The sequence below is a fragment of the Glycine max genome, chromosome 6 (genome assembly GCF_000004515.6).
Source record: "Glycine max cultivar Williams 82 chromosome 6, Glycine_max_v4.0, whole genome shotgun sequence".
NCBI lineage: Eukaryota > Viridiplantae > Streptophyta > Magnoliopsida > Fabales > Fabaceae > Glycine > Glycine max.
This window is the reverse complement of record NC_038242.2, coordinates 46,321,748-46,344,393: the sequence shown is the minus strand read 5'-3', so window position 1 is coordinate 46,344,393 and position 22,646 is coordinate 46,321,748. Positions and strand designations below refer to the sequence as shown.

At 29.7% G+C, this 22,646-nt stretch overlaps 3 protein-coding genes across 3 annotated transcripts; 2 read left to right on the top strand and 1 right to left on the bottom strand.

Moving 5' to 3' along the window:
• Nucleotides 1-1,201: 1,201 nt before the first annotated feature.
• On the bottom strand, nt 1,202-3,934 carry LOC102665133 (uncharacterized mitochondrial protein AtMg00810-like). The gene is made up of 3 exons (XM_006582701.1): nt 3,742-3,934; nt 2,015-2,112; nt 1,202-1,669 (listed from the first exon to the last, which is right to left on the bottom strand). The coding sequence occupies exons 1-3, from the start codon at nt 3,932-3,934 to the stop codon at nt 1,202-1,204; spliced, it is 759 nt and encodes a 252-aa protein (XP_006582764.1).
• A 1,333-nt stretch (nt 3,935-5,267) lies between these two features.
• Nucleotides 5,268-7,935, top strand: LOC100804567 (multiprotein-bridging factor 1a). The gene is made up of 4 exons (XM_003527294.4): nt 5,268-5,550; nt 5,892-5,975; nt 7,468-7,550; nt 7,655-7,935. Exons 1-4 carry the CDS (start codon nt 5,409-5,411, stop codon nt 7,772-7,774), a joined length of 429 nt encoding a protein of 142 aa, XP_003527342.1. The 5' UTR covers nt 5,268-5,408; the 3' UTR covers nt 7,775-7,935.
• A 9,886-nt stretch (nt 7,936-17,821) lies between these two features.
• Nucleotides 17,822-20,555, top strand: LOC100499864 (uncharacterized). The gene is made up of 4 exons (NM_001250162.2): nt 17,822-18,063; nt 18,458-18,541; nt 20,105-20,187; nt 20,272-20,555. Exons 1-4 carry the CDS (start codon nt 17,922-17,924, stop codon nt 20,389-20,391), a joined length of 429 nt encoding a protein of 142 aa, NP_001237091.1. The 5' UTR covers nt 17,822-17,921; the 3' UTR covers nt 20,392-20,555.
• The last annotated feature ends 2,091 nt before the right edge of the window (nt 20,556-22,646 follow it).

Sequence of the window (22,646 nt, the reverse complement as noted above, 5' to 3'; positions counted from 1 at the left end):
TTTCATAAAATTTCCCTTTCATTATTTTTTTAATTTACATGAATTATGATTTATGATTTGTGGAGTATTGGTTCTCTATTAAGGGGTGAATGTAGTCGTCGGCCGTCGGCACCATTTTAGGTGGGAAACTAATTTTTTAAATTCATTAGTGGCATAATCGTTATTGTCGATTGAATTAAATAAAATGTTCATAATATTAAAAACTAAAAATACCGGAAATACTTGTGATATTCGGTTATTTTTCTTTGTGCATCAAACACAAAAGAAATAAACTTGTCCATGGAAGCACACACTAGCTAACCAAACCATAACGAGGAATTGAGAACAACTTAAGTGGACTGTAATAACAATATAGATCTTGCCCGACATAATTCAATATATTATCTTTATAAACAATTTCTAATGAACCATTGAAAAAAAAAATTTTCATTAAAACTTTGAGTCATGAATAATTTCATATATGTACAACGAATAATTGCATATGTTGTGGTTACTATGATTTTTTTCATTAGCATTCTCCATCATATTCAAAACATGCTTCTACTCTTACATCATCTTCATTAAGTACTTTTTCTTATTCTTTCAACGATTGATTTTATAAGAGTGGTATCATCTTCATTAAGTACTTTTTCTTATTCTTTCAACGATTGATTTTATAAGAGTGGACCTACCAGGGACAAAAGTTTTCTTGAGAGTTCACAACTCTATCCTCAAGTTAATGCACTTAATGAAAGAATGTGAACTAAATTTGGAGAACTTGAAAATTCTCCTTGTGTAATATTGTGCATTGATCAATCAATAAAAAAAAGATTACAAGATTTGCTATATATACAAGCAAAATTATGGTTAGGAAGATAACTAACTAACTAAGAAGGTAAGTCAATAACTGACTAACAAAATTAGTTATTAACTAAAAGACTAAAAAGAAATGCAGATGACAGATAAATCATCTCATTCTAATACCCCCTCTCAAGGTGGGCAATGTATATCAATAAGGCACTACTTGCACACATTTTGCTTGAAAGGAGTAGGATACATGGCCTTAGTAAACATATCAGCAAGTTGACATCCAGAAGGAATATGAGACAAGAGAATGAGGCCTTCATAAATCTTGATTCAAATCAAATGACAATTCACTTCAATGTGTTTTGTTCTCTCATGAAAAGAAGGATTCTTTGCAAGATGAATTGCAGATTCATTATCAGAAAAAGTACAAAAAGAAACAAGAATAGAGATGAAGATCACCACAAAGATACATTATCAAGGAATTACCAAGAAAAACACAATAGCCAGTGACTGACTTGCGACTAACTGGACATGTAGCCCAATCAGAATCAAAGAAAGCTTGGATCTTCAGGTCATTATCAACAGGATAAAAAAGACCTAAGCCTAGAGCACCCTTCAAATATCTTAGAATTCTTAAGGCAAGTTGTAAGTAAGGAGTTCTAGGCTTGGAAACAAACTGACTGACTTGTTGCACAACAAAAACAATGTCTGGTCGGATATTGGTTAAGTAAAGAAGTCTTCCAATAAGCCTCCTGAAAGAAGTGACATCCTCTAGAAGATCTCCCTCATCAGAGTTCAATCTAATAGAAGCATTGGCAGGAGAATTGGCTAGTTTGCAACCAGTAAGACCAAATTCGGAAAGTATTTCTAAGTAATACTTTTTCTGATTCAAAATCAAGCCAGTCTTAGATCTTGCAACCTCAAAGTCCAAGAAAACTTTAAATCACCCAAATCTTTGATGTGAAGTTGATCATGAAGTTGTTGTTTAATGCATTGATTTCAACTATACTATTTCCAGTAAAGACAACACCATCAACATAAACTAATAATGTTGTAAAGGAAGAAGGAGTTTGCTTGACAAACAAGGAATAATCTGAAGTGCTTTGAACATAGCCAAGTTGAAGAAGGGCAAAAGTCAACTTCTAATTCCATTGCCTACTATCTTTTTTGAGGCCATACAATGATTTCTACAACTTATATACAAGACTAGGATCAGAAATGGGCATACCAGGGGAGGCTTCATGTAAACCTCCTCATGAAGGTCTTCATATAAAAAGGCATTATCCACATCAAGCTGCTGAAGAAACCAAATATTTGCAACAACAACTGATAAAAGAAATCGTATAGCAGTCAATTTGGCAACTAGGGAAAAAGTTTCAAAGAAATCAACCCCTTTTGTTTGAGTGAAACCCTGAGCTACCAACCTAGCTTTATATCTTTCCAAGGTACCATCTGCTTTGTACTTAACTTTGTAAACCCATCTACAACCCACAATAGGTTTGCTTGAAGGAAGTTGAACTAAAGACCAAGTGTTGTTAGCCTAAAGAGCCAACAGTTCTGCCATCGTAGCTTATTTCCAGCAATCAAGTTTGTTGGCCTCTTTGTAGGAATGAGGCTCATAATGAGTAGATATAGACATGAAAAAAGAAGTATGATTAAAAAAAAATTTAGAATAAGAAAGAATGGATTGCTAAGGATAAGGAGTTGTAGAATGAGTAGAAGTAAAATGAGAAGAAATATTGCCACAGTGATAGTCAAACAAATAACTATGAGGTTTCTTGAGTCTAGTAGAAAATCTTACAGGACCTACACTGATTGGAAGTGTATCATTTTGAGAAACAGATTCAGTAGAAGAAATGAACAAAGGGTCTATTACATGATTCTTATTAGATAAATGTTGATGAAAATCTTGAGTTTGAGTAGAAATATCAACATCAACAAGAGAATCAAAATTAGACAAATTAGTAGAAACACCATTGAAAGTTCCATGATTAGTGTTGTCAACAGCAAAAGGAAAAATTTTATCATAGAAAATCACATTTCTTGAAACAAGAAAGGAATGGAATGAAGAATAAAGAGAAGATAATCTTTTTTATTAGACTTGTAACCAATGAAAATGCACTTGGAAGCCCTTTTATCAAACTTAGTTCTGCCTAAATCCAAAGTGTGAGCAAAAGCCAAGCAACCAAAAGTTATGAGGTTTGAGAAATCAGGTTTAGAACCAAAAACAAGTTCAAAAGGAGTTTTATTATGAAGTAAAAAACAGGATGGTAACCAGTTAATAATATAGACAACATGTCTAATAGCATAAGACCAAAAATGAATAGGGAGTTTACATTGAAATAACAAAGCACAACCAACATTTAAAAGATGTTGGTGTTTTCTCTTAGCAATACCATTCTGCTGAGGAGTCTCAGGGCAAAAGGTCTCATGAAAGATGCCATGGGAGTATTTTGTTGCAAAACTTTATTTGAGGTATGACCTAGCCTAGAATGCCATAGCATGGAACTATCAATAGCATTTACAATAGAATCTGTAGTAAAAATTTTGTCCAAAACAATACAACAATCTCTAAAAAAAGAAAAAAAAACTTCAAATCATTGGAATCCTACAGATGAAAAAGACCATGGTGTTGCTTAGCTACTCCAATCATTTTGAAGTTAGAGTTTTGCACAATGAGACAAAAGGATTTACAAAAAAGAACTAAGAAATCAATGGTATGAAGCAGTTTAGAAATGGAAACTAACTGAACAGAAAAATTAGGAATATACAGAACATTCTTCAAAAGCAAATCACCTAAGTGAATATCACTAGCAAAGAAAGCAGTAAGAGAACTATTGTTAGGAAGTCTAACATGAATAGGTTTGATTTTCTTAAGAAATGAAAAGGAAGATTTATTAGGACATATGTGATTTGTGGCACCATTGTCAAGAATCTAGAGAAAAGGTTCAATACCTGACTGATTAACCACAAAATGTTGAATGTGATTAACAGAAGTAGAAGAATCCTTGGTCTGTTGAAGAAGAGCTATAATGGCATTGTACTGGTCTTTGGACAAACAAAACTTATCTCGAGTTGAACTATCCTCCAAAGCAGCAGTTTGTGAAGTTATATCAGAATCTACTTCAGTCAAGCTAGCAGAAGACATGAAATTTGAAGAGTCTTCTTTACCACGATTCCTATAACCAGCAGGAAATCCATGCTTGAAAAAACATGTTTCAACAGTATGGTTGGTTTTTCCACAATGAGTACAAAGTTTATTGCCTTTAGGTCCTTTATGAGAATTACTGGGAATCTTGTGATTATTGAAAAAACTTTTATTGGAGGAGGTGACATTGGTATTGTCATTGACTGAGGAAAAAGCAGCAGTATCCGTAGGTGATTGTGAAGTAAAATCACCAACAAACTCTCTTTCATGCTAAAGCACAAGAGAAAAAGTTTTAAGCAAGGAAGGCATAGGTTCCATAAAAACATGAGTAAAAAAGAAGTTGGTGAACTTGTAGCAAATTGAATATATCAATCCTACCAAAATGTATTTTTGTCATGGTTTCTTATTTGCAAAAAAATTGTTTGTTTGGTGCAAATTGCTTCAATTTCTGCCTCTTGCCCCCCAAGTGGTAGCTAGAATGAACAAAAGCAGGATAGAATTGTTCAAAGTGTAACCCAATGACTATTTTCACATCCATTATCATAAATTCCAGAATACCTCTAACCATCAATCTTTTTTACTGATGTCCTTTTGTTTGTCAAGAAAATATATGGCGATTATAGAACTATCACAACATATTTTATGACTTTTTTTATACTACAAACTTATGATATCTTCAACCTAAAATAATCCTACTTGAACCTGTGGGACTGCAACAAGCAATAAAATTTCCCATTAAGACATCACACATCGAGTTAAAGTTAAATAACTCTTTAATATTCATCTACAAGCTCGCTCATTGTTATTTTTTAGGCAAACTTGTATTTTTGGTCTCTTAGTTGTCTCCAATTTTGATTTTGGTCTCCATTTTAAAATTATTGACGCATTTAGTCCTTCAATTATGTTTAATCTCATAAATGTAATCCTCAAATCTAGACTTAAACGTTGACGGTTACGAAAAATATTAACTATCATGTGTCACGACGATGACTGTCACGTGTTGCGTTCTAATTGGACGTTGACAACAACAATACATTTTCATCGTTCATAGAGTCAACATCCAATCAGAATGTGACACATGACAATCAATATTCATGTATAATAATCAACGTCTAAATTTAGACTTGTGAATCACATCTAACATAATTGGATGACTAAATGTGCCAATAATTTTAAAAAGGGGTCAAAACAAAATTAAAGACAATTAGGAGAACCAAAAATGTAATTTTATCTTTTTATTTTTTACTATTTTAAAGTGTAAAAAAATATAAAACTAAATTAATAATTAAATTAAAAATACCTTTTAAAACAAGTGGAAAAAATCCAAACCATTAGAGTAATCTAATGATCCAAAACGAGGGAAAGTTACTAAAGTCCCCGAATCCCATTTCCATCTTCATTATTTTCTTGTCGTTGAGAAGCTTCGCGAACAAAAGCAAAGAACCCTAGACAGTCACAGAACCATTCCATAGAAATGTCAGGTGTTGGCCCTCTTTCTCAAGATTGGGAACCCGTCGTCCTCCGCAAGAAGGCTCCCACTGCCGCCGCCAAGAAGGATGAGAAAGCCGTCAACGCCGCCCGCCGCTCCGGCGCCGAAATCGAAACCCTAAAAAAATGTTCCTTCCCAAAACCCTCACCGATTGATCAATTTATTGTCTTTTCTTCTTTTGTTTTTAAATATAGGATCTGAACTTCTTGTTTCTTGGGATTATTGCAGCTGGATTTGATGTTTTGGTGTTTTAAATGATTAGGAAAAAAATGATCTTGATATTTATTTAGTCGGAAAGGGGGGTTGGGAAAAAAATTTATAAAACAATTTCTTATGGAATGATCGTGGATGTGTCGTATGTGTTTGTGTGTGCTTGTGTGTGTTTGTGTGTTTTTTTTATTCTTGTTTTTGGTAAGCTTTTGTATTTGGATGGTTTGAATTGTGATTGTTCAATTGTTGTTGTTACAGATAATGCTGGGACAAATAAAGCAGCATCTAGCAGCACTTCATTGAACACTAAGAGGCTGGATGATGATACTGAGAGTCTAGCTCGTGAGTATTACAACATATAGATAGATAGATAGATAGATACACAGCTTTATTTTTTCATTTTTTTTACCATTGAATGAACCTCGGTGCATCTACTTTTGAATATAGTATATGGGAAGAATCAAGAGCTGAAATATGTAAACAATAATGACTTCTTTGTCCTGCTTTTCTATTTTTCAACTACAGAATTTTACTGGTTTTTATGCAATTGTCTTTTGACTCTTAATAGATCTTAATAGATTATGGAGGTTCTGTCTTTTTTGTGAATAGTAATTATGTGCTAGGTAGGTTGAAGCGTATGATTTAAGCTGGAGGTATCACTGTATCACCACCACAATAGCTAGAAATGTTGTTTACTACGGCTAACTTAGGGATGTTATATAGGATCATTCATGCATCTTCACCAAACAACTCAAGATTTTAGAGTAATTGGTTCATGACATGGTATTAGAGCCTGCGTGACCAAGTGATCTAAAGTTTGATTCTTGCTGTCTTCATTCTTCTAATAAAAAGTTGAATCTCTTCTCTCAAGGTAAGGGAGTCTGAGAATTAATCATACTTTAAACTCAAAGTGATCTTTGGGGTGTGTTATAAGTGTGATACAAAAGCATTTATAATAGCTTAAGCTTTTGAGATAGTTAGTTCATGATTACTAAATATTAAGTTTTCACATAATTGCTTGGAAATTCATTAATCTTATGGTAGGTTTCTAGTTTTATTTTCTTGTTTGATTTTGTCACTCATACTTAAGTTATATAGAAATCAATGTTATTTTTTTTTATGAGTAGTCAATGTTAATCTTAAACCTAAGCACAAATAAGAAAATGTATATGTACGTGGTAGAAATGATGACATAAATTCAGACATGAGGAAAAATTTCATGATAGTAATCCCCTCTCCCAACCAAAATAAAGATGTTTCTGCAAGGTGAATTACTGCATTGTTGTCCTATGTGCAGTTTCCAACTAAGATAAATGAAACATTTTTTCTTTGAGCTTTGCCATAACTTTGTGTCCTGCATACAATCTGTTTCACATAGTTTCTAGGAGTGTGTCAGGTAAAATTGAATGGTTATAAATTTACTCCTCTCATACATTCACTTAATATACCCCTCTGTATTTTGGCTACATAATTCTGTTTTATTTTTTTTCTTATGTTTGATGAGATGTGGAACGACTATAGATCACTGGATCATTAATTCTAGGTTTTGATTAAAAAATTCCCTGACTTCGTGAGCATAAAAATGGTTGAAACTTGAACCTGTTGTTTTATTTGTTTACTTATTATGTATATTTTTTATGCATATAATATGATCTGCTTAATAGATGAGAGAATTATGGCAAACAGTAGCACTGTTTTTCAAGTTTTAGATTTCTTGAACCAAAATAAAGCCTCCTTTTCTTCGTCTTGGCTTGAAGATCTTGTTTTTATTCTTTAATGGCATCTCTCCGTACCTTGGTGCACATGTAATGTGACTGCACTTTTTTGTGTGCAGATGAGAAGGTACCAACTGAACTTAAGAAGGCCATAATGCAAGCTAGGATGGACAAGAAACTTACTCAGTCTCAGCTTGCTCAAGTATTACTCTCCCTTCAGTAGAATTATTTTTAATATATCATCGATCTCTTTATTTTTCTTATTAGCAATTAGGCATTATCAATGACGTGCATTGTTACTTGCAGCTGATCAATGAGAAGCCTCAAGTGATCCAGGAGTACGAGTCAGGAAAGGCCATTCCAAACCAGCAGATAATTGGCAAGTTGGAAAGAGCCCTTGGAGCTAAATTGCGTGGCAAGAAATAAGGAACTTAATGTCATGTTGCGCGTTTATTTTGCTATGCATGTCACTATGGGAGTGTTTTGTGTTTGTTAGCTAATTGTGTATATTTAAGACAGTTAAAATGGTTGTGTTGACATGTGCCTTTCTCCTGTTCGGATAAATAAAGTTGCATTTTCAGTATAAATCTTACTTTTGGGGAGTTATTGGTTCTGAGATGAGTGTGTATTGGCTTAATTTGGAGTTTTTTTTTCCTTTAAATATTTTCTCAAGAGAATTTTTAGAACCGAATTTTGTTTTGAAAGGATCCAAGATAATTTTTTAGTGCATTTTTCATTTACAAATTGAGCCGTTGAGGATGTATTTTAATTTTTTAAAATTTGATTTTGTAGATTTTTTGACTAATATTTTAAACTGTGCCAGTTGCGTTTGTTATAGTTTTTTATTTCCAGTATAAAATAGTTTTACATAAAATAATTTTATATTATTAATTAATTACAATTTATTATTTGTATGATATAAATTAATTATTAGAAAAGTCAACTAATTATAAATTATTAATTATATGACTTTTAAGATAATTATTATTTCTTTTAATTTTATTTATAAGATCTAATTATTTAATAAAAATTAGATTTTATACTCTGATGTATATGTTTGATTAAATTATAAATTTTTAAATATATACTTAGTATTATTTTTGAAAATATAATTACATTCAAATTAAGTAAAAAAAAAATATCATGGGCTTCATCTTGCCTGTTTTGTGCAAAATACCAGAATTTTCATTGAATCATGTCTTCTAGTGAGTGATAATTGCGAGAAAGATCTTCTCTACTCCCTTCACTCCAAAAAACTTAAGTAGTAGGATGGGTGAAGACTCTCTTTGCATTGGTCTGGAAAAAGATAAAAAGAGACAAAGTTCGAATGGAGGGGTTGGAGTTGGATTCTTTGGTCACTTTGGCGTGATGTATTTTGATTAATATATTTCAACCATTCATTTTAATCATACAAAGCACAATGGTTAAATTCTCAAGTATTTTTTCGTGGAAGAGGATCCAAATCCAATTACAAGTTAGCTTTCACTTGGTCCTTCAAGGGGTCCAACAATGGCATCCATATGCCACTATTATGATTGCACATATTCAAAGCTTGAAATCTCATGCATGGAGCTTGTCATCTACTCATAACCTTCGAAGGCAATATGCCGCGGAACAATTTCTTAGTCAGTTGGTGACTCTTATCAACTCTTCTTTGGATGTTTTGGATGTTCAAGCTACTTCTGTGCAATTATTAGCTTTTATCTTCCATCATAAAAAAACTCGTGTTATAAAATATTTTAAAAATAAAATTGTTATCCGTTTATAATTTATTATAAAAAATTAATTGTTAATTAAATTTTTAAGTATTGTGTGTATTTTTTAAAAAAAATTAAGCATATTGATGGTCAATTCTTCATGAGGTTATTATTGAAAATAAAATATATAAAACATTATAGTTTATTAAAGTTACTTATCAAATATTTCCTTATACAATATATATTTCATATTTATTAACATTCGAATAAGAAAAAAAGAGAAAAATGAAAATAATTAACTTAACTCTAAAATCATTAAAAATATAAGTTTAATTCTATAGCACATAATCCTAATAATGGTTCTAAAAGAAAAGAAATCATAATAATATGTGTAATTTCGCAATTATATATCTTCTCAATCACATAATTATTATGAAGTAAATAAAAAAACCATTATCAAAATATTTTTTATTTATTTCAAGTCTATTTTCTTTTATAAAAAATATAAATTAAAAAATAATCTAAAAATAACAAACATGAATATATAATACTATATAATTAATAATATTTGTATGTTTATTTTATTCATTGGTGATGTAATGTTAATATGTAATAATTTTTATATGCATTTATTAACAAAGTCAAAATTTATTTTAAATTTTTTGAAATAGTGCAATTTTTATTTAATAGACATAGTTGTTTTTTTAATGCAATAGATATAGTTGCTAACTATTTTAAAATAATAATTTTAATTATTTTAAATATATTAATTTTAATTATGTGATATTATTAAAGATTTCATTCAATTAATTTTTTTTAGAGTTTGTTTGATTAACTTAATCACAACATAAATTGAATACTTATATTTATTATAATTAAAATTATAGATCATCATTATTATCATTGTTGTTGTTCAACGACAAAGTTGTGAGAATGAATATTATTTTGGAGTAACTATATCATCCTTATTTTATTAATTTTCTCTATTTCTATTTAATAAAAATAGTAAACTAGAAAGCATTAAATTATAATTATTTTTTTATAAAAGATTAAGTTTTAAAATTATTAATTCTTCATTATTGTTAGATCACATTGAATTATATTAATGATTATTATAAAATTAAAGTTTCAATTTGATGACTCAAAATTATTAAAATGAAGATTACATAATTAAATTAGTTTGTCTACACTAGATATGTTTTACATTTTTTTTTCAAAGTAACATTGTCATTAAGATTAGTTTGTTTAAGCTTATTTGCCAAAATATTTTTTTTAAAAAAAGTAATTTTCTATTTTCCAGTGTCTGTTTAAATGGTTTTTCTTAAAAAAAATACTTTTTTTTTAATTACCAAATTCTATCTTCTTTTTAAAAAAAATACCTTTTTAATAAAAACATTTTTTTTCTTCATAATTTTTTTAAGTTTAAGAAAACTGACCCTAATACTCCTTTGGTTATCTTGTATTTGTTTGTTAGTTAAGATATTTTGATCTAAAAATAATTAATACGAATAACATTATGAATTGAGTCTCATAAAAAGAATAAAGTACTATTTTCAATTTAAGTCTTATAAATAAAACTAGAGGAAGTATAAAAGTTAATAAATTTATCATATAAATAAATTTCACTAATTAGTGATTGACTAAATGTGAAATTATTTTATATTGTTAACCTATAACTTAAATTTCCTTTAAGTTTTATTTTATTTTAAAAAATTCGTCAAATAATTTTGAGAAATATTATTTGTGTAACAATTTATATAACAATTTTTTTTAATCTATTTCTCTCCCCCAACAATATTTATTACATGTAATAATGATATAGAGATAGATGCAAAAACCAATGTTATACAAATTATTGTATGAATTGCTAGTTGCTGCATCTAATTTGTGTAGAACTGTCATTAAATTGGTCAATATTCTTAAAGTTATTTTTACTGAAAAATAATATATAGTTATATGTTATTTAGGAATTTTTTAATTAAAAATAATTATTTATAAATGTATTCGCTCGTCTTTTCTAATTGACTTTTCTAAAAACATGTCTTTAGCTTACCTGACTAATTTCCACTCTTAATAATAAGAGAATGATGTAGTGACAAAGTTCATAACAGGATTAAGCCAACAAAGAAAGATTTTAAAAAAATAATAATAATTTTGCATTGCCTAGAATAGGACAATATATAATGCATTTTTTTTAAGTACCATACTTTAAGAATAACTGAATAAGCATATATTCCATAAAATGAAGGATGGAAGGGAACCAGTTCTTTTACTTTTCTAAAATATTCGTCCCTACCTGCAACACACGGAATTCATCTCTAATAATTAATTAAACTTTCAGTTACAAAACGATGAGAAGCTTGATCCAATTTAACCTAGGTGAGTGTTTGATTAAAGGTAAATGCTAACAACTTAACAAGTCCTCCAAGAGCATTGATTAAAGAAGTAAAAAAGAAAGATTTTTATTTGAATGTGTAAAGATATACTCCTCCAAGATTTTTAAATGTGATCCCATATGATATTCAATAAAACATTTCTTCTTTTAATTCTTTAATTGGTGTTTTTAGAACACTAGTTAGCAAGATCTTTGAATGAATTACATCCATTATAATAATTTTGATTCTAGTTTAGTGCTTCAACGATATTTTTTTGTGTAACTAGAAAATATTTTAGACTTTGTATTTGACATTTAATTAACCTTCTTATAGGTATGCCATTTTGGGACAAAAAGGTACTTCTAGTTATGACTTAATTTTATTTTTTTGAAAAATGATTGTTTGGCCTTTCTTTTGAAATGTATACACTCAAAATAAACAAGACAAAGGAGAAAAACTATTGTTACTGTTCAATTTTGCTGCTACAAAGTACTTCCATAAGCTAAGTTTTAATGACAACAAACTATCAGAAAACAAACTTTAAGTATTTTGAACTTAACTACTAATGATTGTTTTGAATGTTATTAAATAAGAGAAATTCACAAAGCATGGAGTAGGTGTGAAACATAGGCCTTCGGTAAAAGTTTTTCATGACATAGATTATGCATTCAAAAGCAAGACTACCAAAAGGAAAGTTATTGAAAAGCTAAAAGGCAATCATGTTTTTTGTGTCAAAGTGCATATACTAGAAGTTGTATATGATTAGGAGCATGGTATTGACTACTAAGGGTAGCCTTAGTCAAAGGATAAATATCGGAAACTACACAGGACTAAGGGGTAATAAGAAGTTGCGCACCAAGAATGTTCGTGAAGACATGCATGTCTCATCGTCTAAAAGCACATGCCTAGTTGAAGACATGCATTAATGTTGGAAACACTGATTCTAAAGCTAAGAGTTCCTCGTTATCCTTGAAGATTTTAAAACAAGAAACTCAAAGAAGATAGCATGTCCTAGTCAAAGAACAAACAACCAGTAGAATAAAAATTGAAGCACATAGCACTGCAGTTATAACAACATCTATGAAAGACTTGCTATAGATCAATGTTAAGAAGATTTCCCATGGTTCAAATTTGAAAACCATAAGGAACCATTAAGACCAACAACTAGCACTCAATGAATACATTTCAAATTTAAAATGTGCTTGTTGTCTTGATAGTGGAGAAGAACAAAGATGATGAATACAACTCAAAAATAGTTATAGAAGATAGAGGATGGAGTTGTGTAGAGTAGGTAGTTGCAAGAACTTGAACAACTCATCCAATAATTTGAATTCAACTTCTAACAACCACAAATTGCTAACTCTTGTTCTATTTATATAATGATCAAATTTGAAGGAGCAACTTGCAAAAAAAAAGTGCCTAAAGGAAAGGGTAAAATCATAAAAGAGTCTACCCAAATTACCCCTTATCATAAGAAACTTCCTTAGCCAAAACACTCTAGGCGGAGTCATAGTATGCCAAATCTGTAGGAGTGTCTATAAACATCTTCATATGATGAGTCTCAATAAAAGGTATTCCAAAAGGTTTAGTATCCATTCTCATAGGTTAAAAGGGAGAACTCAAAAGAGTAGTTATGGGGAATATTGCTTCTAAAGTTCGGAGTGAACACAATAATTGTTGTGTTAGTCCAATAGCAGCTGCTACTTGGGTAGAACCTACATAGGCTTAAAGAATACCAGAGGTTAAGCCTAAAGAGGCTTTTCGAAAGAATATTCGGGTGAATCTTAAAGAGTTTTTTTTTCCTGAAAGAATACTTGGAAGAGCATGCAAAGGCTTGGAGAATACTATTGGAACTTTCAAAGATTTAGAATATGGATTTAGTGTTTAGTTGCAAATGCAAAGAAAAAATACTGAGTGGAACCTGCAGAGATTTAGAATATTGAGGTATAGGAGTCTGTGGAGGTTTTAGGAAAGGAATAATACCACAATTGGGTACTTGGTCTTAATGGAGAAATCCTACTGGTGTAGGTGTTGAGCCTAACTCAAGTTGGGGTAAACCAATGTAAATCCTTGGTGTGTCATATTCTTGTTTACTGCTTTTTGTTTATTTAAGTTGTTGTGCACTTTAAGTTTGTTTTTGAAAAACTTTATGTTATAAAATATTTACATTGATATTTTATCAAAAGGTTTTTACAAAACAATTTTGTCATTCAAAAGCAGCACCTACTTGAAGAAAGAAAAGTGAAAACCATAATATGTTAGGCAACAAAATATGAGAATTTAAGAATTACTTCTGAAACAATAATATACAAGTTTTTTTTTGGAGATTTTATTTTGCATTATTATTTTATCTATGTACTTAGAAGAAAAGTCACATTCCTTAATAGTTTTTTTATTCCAAACAAGAAGCTTGAGAAACAAAAATCATAAGCAAGTGTGTTTTGTGCAAAAAAATAAATAACAGACAGTCTAATGTGCCACTATTCAATCCCATTTCTAGTGACAAACTGATCCAGTTCAAATAACTATTTTGTCTACTTCTATAACATTTTTGTTTTCATTCAAGAATGACAATGACATTGTTATTAGCATCAACATGGTTGAATATAAAATCCTTCTCTCCCTCAACAACGGTGCTCTCCAACGTTGTGACTTTAGCGTTATCCTCACTCCTTTCATTGTGTGCAATATTGTCATCTATGTTGGATCTAGACATGGCAACGGGGCAGGACGGGGACGAGTATTTCCCCCCAGTCCCCGATCCCGACTCCCCAACATATACATGTACTCGTCCCCGATCCAACGGATTAAAATTTGTTATCCCATTCCTGTACCCTTTGGGTGAAAAATGGTGTTCAAAAATACACATTGCGCAATAAAAGGATCTATTTTGTATTTAAATTATATTATAAATAGATGACATATTAAATAATGTACCTGTTGATGAGCTCTTGAAGCATAAAAATTCTTCAATAGTGTGAAGACTCTACGTGTATCCACATCGATGCTTTCAACGTGCAGCCTAAGGCTCTATTTATAGCATGCTAAGGATACCAAATTTCTGATTAAATCAAAATCATTATTGATAGTATCCTTTTTCAAACTATATTATTTTTTGTTACCTTTTATTGATAGCAATTAAAATTGAAATAATAATTGATCATGTCAAACTTGTATCTAACCGCCTTTTCAACCCAAATTCCAAATACAAAATCATACATGTTTGTTTCTCTTCTTTCACAAAATCTTTCATATTATTTATATTTTCAGTGCTAGCAAAAATATAATAATATTTCACCTTTCTGAAATCAATTAATCATTCGATCATATTAAATTCTCTAATTTAATTAATCATCAAATATTAAAATAATTTTTTTAACAGGAATTAGAACAGTCGTTTGTATGTGACCCCGTAGGTTCAATACTAAGCCGGTAATATATTAATCAAATTAATATACTAATGAAGGTAGGCGTCTAGCAACACTCCTTAACAAGTCTTTAATTTTAATCAAGGACATTATCAAATGGACCATTTAATCAAATAGTGAAATATGACAATGAAAATAAATAATACTTTATTATTAAAATTAGAATTGATTACATGATGACTTGAATCGTGGGCATACAAATTTATTCTCAACATCCCTGTCCCCACCCCGTCCCCCGTTCATATTTTAAAAAAATGTAAAAAAATTATATTGAAAATCTGATTTAAAAAATAAATTGATTGTTATACATTTATTTTTAACTACTTATATATCAATAAATTCATTGGAACACATTTGTCTACAAAAATTATCAAGAAAATAATCTTAAATTATGTAAAAATTATAAAATAAAATTAACAAATAATTAATAAAATTTTAATAATTTCATTATCGGGACGAGTACGAGAATGAGTATAGGACGGGTAGTGACATCCCTGTCCCCAACCTTGATCCTGTTTAAAAAGTTGGATAATTCTCGAACCCGAATCTGTACCCAGTCAATTCGGGTATTTCCCGTCAAAATCGAAATGGATTTGGATGGATACCTACGGGTACAAGTTTCATTGCCATGCCTAATTCCATCATTTTGCATAGATGATGATAAGGTCGACAATGATTTCGTGTCCTTCATTAAGGATGTGATATTTCACCTCATTGTTGAGATTTTCATTTAACATGATGTTGAGTTCGTTGACTTCACTTACTCTACATTGGGGTTGTGTTCTACATGGATTTGGGGATGATAAATTACATGGAGAAGAATTTTGTGGTGAGAGTGATGGGTGTTTTGGGGAGGAGGAGATATGGAGTGAGAAGAGAAAAAAAAAAAAAAAAAGAGAAAGAGAAAAGATAAAGAAAAAAAGAAAAAAAAATTAATCACAACATTTATAATTTTATATTATATCATCCAAGGATCCCAATTTCTTTCCCATGGTGGAGGACATCATGCTAGCCTGCCTCTGAAACGCAATTATCACGTTGAGGATGATTGATTGTTGCATAAAAAATCTATTATCTAGTAAATTTTTATTCTATTTCTTCTTTACTTTTTCTATAAAAAAAAACCTATTTTCAATCTATTTTTCACCTATTCTTATTCTTTTTTATTTTGACTCACATTTATTTTTTTTATACTTTTTATACACAAACTAAAATTTATGTGGATCATATACTTTTGTAGCAAAAAAAACACAAAGACCTAATTGTATATTTTCCTACTCAACTATCACCTTTTAGTAAATTTTAGCATCAAGTATTTTCTCTCTCAAATTTTATCAATATGTTTTTTATTTTTGTGCATTTTATCACCTAAGTATTTTTTCCACGTATTTTATCATTATGATTTTCAATTTTTACATATTTTATCATCATATCACTAACAAAAAGACACTGTTAAAAAATAAAATTTAATATTTATGTACTGACAATGTAAAATAATTCTATAAGATCATATAATTATAAATCATTATTTAAATTATTTTAAAATAATTATATGAAAAATCAACAAATTTACTATAATGATGAATTATGATGAGATGAGTGTATAAATTTTTTTATACTATAACCCTTTTCCTCTAATAATTAATGACAAAACGATATTATTTTTTTAACACATCAACACTTTATTACACACATAACAATGCATTAAAATTGAAAAAAAACATAATGATAAAATGTGTTAAAAAAACTTGAGAGATAAATTTTGTAAAATAATGATAATTAAGTGATAAAATATATAATTAAACCAAAAATATCTTGAGTTTGACTAGGTATGCGACAACGTTAAAAATTTGAAAGAATAAATTTATTAATCATACTTAAACAATATTATCTTCAAAAGATATGTCATTTATAATAAAAAAAACAGAATACATAATAATAAATAATATAATTCCTCTTCCTAATTTGAAAAACTAAAATATCTAATTATGATAACTTCAAAAAATAATTCGATAAATTATTTAATATAAAATGAAAGTAAAGGGATGAGGACTTGGAATTTTTTTAGGTAAATATTGATTTTTGTATCTCAACGTGTAATTCACTGACAAATGTGTTTCTGAATTAGTCCTTGAAAGTATAAAAATTGTGACAAATATATCATACGGTTAACTTATGTTTGTCCGTCACCGTTATTAAACTTGTCTATGTAACACGAAGGGACAAATTTAAATGATGACTAACGTGGATTATCAGGGTCATATTTATCATAATATATTTTTTAAAAGATGTGTCCTTGAAAGATGAAAATACAAAATTTAAGTTGTGTTTGATTTACATTTTTATTTTCTGTTTTCATTTCCTATTTTCATTTTCTGAAAACATGTTTGGTTTAACTTCTTGTTTTTTGCTTTCAAGAAATAAAAACACTGAAAACGCGTTTTCAAAAGGAAATCTATTTTTAGATTTGCTTAAAATTACATTTTGACACCGCGTTTTCATTTTACAAAAAAAAATGAGGTTCTTGGTTTAAACTGAAAGCGAGATTTTATTATTTCCAGTCTTTGGTTCATTTTGGAAAATATTTTCACTGAGATTGAAAACAAAAATCTAACCAAACATATTCTCATCACCATTTTCTATTTTCAATGAGAATGAAAACAGAAAACATCCAAACCAAATATCCCCTTAATGCCTGAAAGTAGAAAAAATATAATAAATATATCCAAATATTAATAATATATTGTGAATAATAATAATTATTATTATCTATTATTAACGTCCGGATATATTTATTATACTTCATTTTAATCTTACATGAACAGGGACGCGTTGGTCAGGAATCTAGGGTTAAATTTTATATTTTTATTTTTTCACTAGTAAATTTACCAGCGAACTACATGTTAAATGACAAAAGTGATATTTTTTTTCCATCAAAACACAGAAATATCATTTTGCGAGGCAATCCCATTCTCATCTTCCATTTCCACCATCAATACTATTTTCTTGTCGTTGAGAAGCTTCGCGAACGAAAGCAAAGAACCCTAGACCGTCACAGAACCATTCCATAGCCATGTCTGGTGTTGGCCCTCTTTCTCAGGATTGGGAACCTGTCGTCCTCCGCAAGAAGGCTCCCACCGCCGCCGCCAAGAAGGACGAGAAAGCCGTCAACGCCGCCCGCCGCTCTGGCGCCGAAATCGAAACCCTAAAAAAGTGTTCGTTCCCTAAACCCTCATTCAAAAAAATAGTAATAGTAAATCTTCGAATAGTTGTTCGTCGCGTGTTGATTGTCTTACAATTATAAGTTTCTTCTAACGAATTGGTCTGTTTATTGTCTATTTTATTTGAAATCTCTGATCTTAACGTGTTCTGTTGTGATTATTGTAGCTGGCTTTGATGATTTGGTGTTAAGTTGTTAGGAAAAAAAATTGATATTGATGAATATTTAGTTTGGAAAAAGGCTTTGGGAAAAGTTAATAAAATTGTTTCTTATAGAATGGTTATGGATGTGTCTTATGTGTTTGTGTTTTTTTAATCGTTTTTATTCTTCTTTTGTTGATAAGCTTTTTTATTTGGATGGTTTGAACTGTGATTGTTCAATTGTTACAGATAATGCTGGGACAAACAAAGCAGCATCTAGCGGCACTTCATTGAACACTAAGAGGCTGGATGATGATACTGAGAGTCTAGCTCGTGAGTATTACAATATATAGATAGAGAACTAGTTTATGTTTTCGTGTTTTCTACCATTGAAAGAACTTCAGTGCATCTACTTTTGAATATACAATTATATGGGAAGAATCAAGAGGTGAATTATCTAAACAATGCTTTTGTCCATAAGGGGTGTGTGCAGTTAGTGGATATTCCCAAATGACTTCTTTGTCCTGCTTTAGTTTTTTTAAGCTACAAATTTTTGGTTGGAGCATGTTCTATTTGGTAGTTTTTATGTACTGTCTTTTGATAGTTACAGTGTTCTGTCTTTTTTGTGAATAGTAATTCTATACTAGGTAGATTGAAGCATGAATTGAGATTGAGATACCACTGTCTCACCATCACAGAAGCGAGAAATGGTTTACTACTGTTAACTTTTGGAATGTCTGACAAAGTGTTTTGTGGTATTAATGATTAGAGATGTTACACAGAATCATTTGTGCATCTTCATCTAACAACTTAAAATTTTGGGGTAATTGGTTCATGACATGGTATCAGAGCCTCTATGACCAAGTGATCTAGAGTTTGATTCTTTCTTTCCTCATTCTTCCAATAAAAGGTTGAATTTCCTCTCAAGGTAGGGCGCTGGGCATTAATCCCGCTTGAAACTTAAAGGGATCTTCCATGAGGGTGTGTGTTAGAGATATGATATAAAACCATTTATCTATGTTCACCTAATAACTTAAGCTTTTGAGATAGTTAGTTCATTACATTATTAAATATTTTGGAGTTTCAACATAATTGCTATGTAGGAAATTCATAAGAGGAAACCTTAGGGGATGCATGTGTAGTTACTCTTATAAATTTGAGTCCTGTATACATTCGGTTTCACATACTTATCATGTAAGATTGAATGGATATAAAATAGTTCCTCTCTCTTTCACTTGATGACATTACACTATATGTATTTTGGATACATAAATCTGTTTCTTATCTTTTACTTCTGCTCAATGTAATGTGGAACTGCTCTAGTTCATTGGATCAATTCTAGCTTTTGAAAAAAAATAAATCTGCAGGGGCTTCTCAAGCATAGAACATCTTGAACCTAATGCTCTCTTTGTTTTTATATGTTTACTGACTGCATATTTTGAATTTGGATAGCCTTTATACCTAAACTCTATGTTTTAATCCCTATATAAACAATTATTTTGATGTTTTAGTACTCATGCATCCGTTTAGTGATGCACTTTTGCACTGCTGGAAAACCAACAAGGACTAAAACAAAAAATTGCTCATACATGGACTAAAATTTTTAGTTGGTGCATGTATAGGGATAAGGGACTAAAACGGAAAGTTGGTGCAGGTATAAGAACCAAATGATTAATTAAACATTCATACAGTATCATACTTTGCTTAATAGATGGGAGAAATTTTCAGGCACTTGTTATTCTGGTTTTAGATGTCTTAAAACCAAATCAAAGCATCTGATCCATTTTCTCTGTCTCACCTTGAAAATTTGTTTTTATCCTTTAATATTTAATATTCTTTAATGGCTCCTCTTCCTAACTTTGTGCAAAAATGACGTAATTGGACTTTTGTGTGTAGATGAGAAGGTGCCAACTGAACTTAAGAAGGCTATAATGCAAGCTAGGATGGACAAAAAGCTTACTCAGTCTCAGCTTGCTCAAGTATTGCTCGTCGTATATTATCGGTCTCTTTATTTTCCTTATTAGTATTTAGGCATTATCAATGATGTGCATTGTTACTTGCAGCTGATCAATGAGAAGCCTCAAGTGATCCAGGAGTATGAGTCAGGGAAGGCCATTCCAAACCAGCAGATAATTAGCAAGTTGGAAAGAGCTCTTGGAGCTAAACTGCGTGGCAAGAAATAAGTTGTAACTAATGTCATGGTTGTGCATGTAGCTTGGTTTGCATGTCACTAACTCACTATGGAACTGTTATGTTTGCTAGCCAATTGTGTAATATGTAAGACAGATAAATGGTTGTGAGGACCTGTGGCTTTCACCTGTTCGAGTAAATAAAGTTGCACTTTCAGTACAAATCCTATGTTTACCTGCTATTGTGGGTCTAGAGATGAAGTTTATGTGTGTTAGCTTAATTTGGAGTTTTTTTAACAAAGTAATTGCGGACATGTTTGACTAATATTTTTTAATTTTGTTTTCTGAAACGAACAAAAAAAATAAAATTCTTTGCATGCATTTTTCATTTGATATGCTTACAAATATTATAGTAGAAAATAGAGGACATATTTTAATTCTTTTATTTAATTTGATTTTATGATTTCTTTACTAATATTTTAAACTGCAACTGTTGCGTGTGTCAAAGCCAAAGGGGTCTTCTTAATTATTTTTTTGGAATTAAGTTCATAAAAATGTTTTCTGTTATCACTTTTATGAAAAGGAAAAATTCTACAAATAAATTATAATAACACTTTTGATAGGTATATTGACCACCGATGCATCTAATTTAATTTCTAGAATAATAGACCTTTCATTAAATTGGCCAATAATTATTTTAATATTCAAAAGTATTATCTCTTCCCTTTTCATTGTCTCTTCCCTCCTAAACTAATATGCACACCCAAAGAAGTTTCAAAAAAAGATGTTAAAGAATCGTAATTTTTCATTATACAGCACGGGACAGTGTATATAATTCACATTTCAAATTATAATTATCTTTTTTCCCCTATAAATATACAGCCAAAGAAATTTCAAAGAAAGATTTTAAAAAGAATCATAATTTTTTGTTACACAGAATGGAACAAAATAATGCATTTTTCTTTAAAATAGCATACTTAAAGAATAAGCATATATTCCATAAAATAAAGGATGGAATGGAACTACTTTTACTTTTCCAACATTTATCCCTACAAACAGAATTTGATCTCTATTAATTAATTAAATTTTCAGTGTCAAAACGATGAGAGGCCAATTTAATCTATGTGAGTGTTTGATCGATTACATCAGCTGTAATTTTTTTTTCTTTCGAAAAGGGATTGTTTGACATTCCTTTAAAATGTATACACTCCAATAAGAATGAGAAAATTCAAGAGAAAAGAGAGAGAAATAATTAAGATATTTATATATATATATATATATATATTGTCAAAAAATAAATTTATATGACTAATCAATTATAAATAATTTCAACAGTTATTTTTAAATATTATAGAAAATAGACTTATCATCCATAATGATATTTTTTTGACAAAATATATGATAATTTGTAAATTAGAAAATAATAAAAAAACCATTTATCTAATTAAATTATTAAAATATGAAACAAATAAATTATAAAAGTATGGGCGTCTCCATCGGTTATCTAAAGTGATTCTTATGTGTGAATAAGAATAATGTATAAACAAACTCAACAGCTAGATGTTGACTATTGTTAAAGTATCGGTGCTTAAAAAATAATTGATGTATAATAGTAAAATTTATTGAACACACACGTAAGCAGTAAAATAAAAAAAAAAACAAAAAACAGAGATGTTAAGTTGAAAAAAATAAAAATAAGTAAAGTGTACCAGTGTGACCTATTTAAGATGTATATATAAAAAACAAAGGATTTTTTATTCATGGGAATTAAAGATAAGAAGTGTGATAGAATTTACAACAATTCATGTACCATACTTAATTAACTAAGCAAATTTCTGGAAATATATTGAGTTTGAAATAACCTAATGAAATGTAAAATAATAGTGTAAAATATCAAATTAATTGATTCTCACTGGAAGGGTCTAATTCAGTTAATTGATTGAATATGATATGTGAGTGTTATAAATAACTTGATATCATATTCAATTCTTATGGAAAAAAAGATTCTTTCATGCAATGACGTCCATAAAACATAGCCTCAAAATAAAAATTACAAGAAAATATCGTGTTCAATTCCTACAAATAAAGTATAACCTCAAAATAAAACTACATGGGAGTATATTATTACTATTATTATATGTTTGTTATACATTTAGAGTGATTGACTATTTTAGGTCATTTTTATAAACAAAATATCAATACAAGTCTCTTTCAAAACAATTTATTGTTATGGGTCTATTTTGACAATTGATCGGTCAAAATGAATAATTTGATAAGTGTCTCATGTCCCCAGTCAGACTACGTCCCGC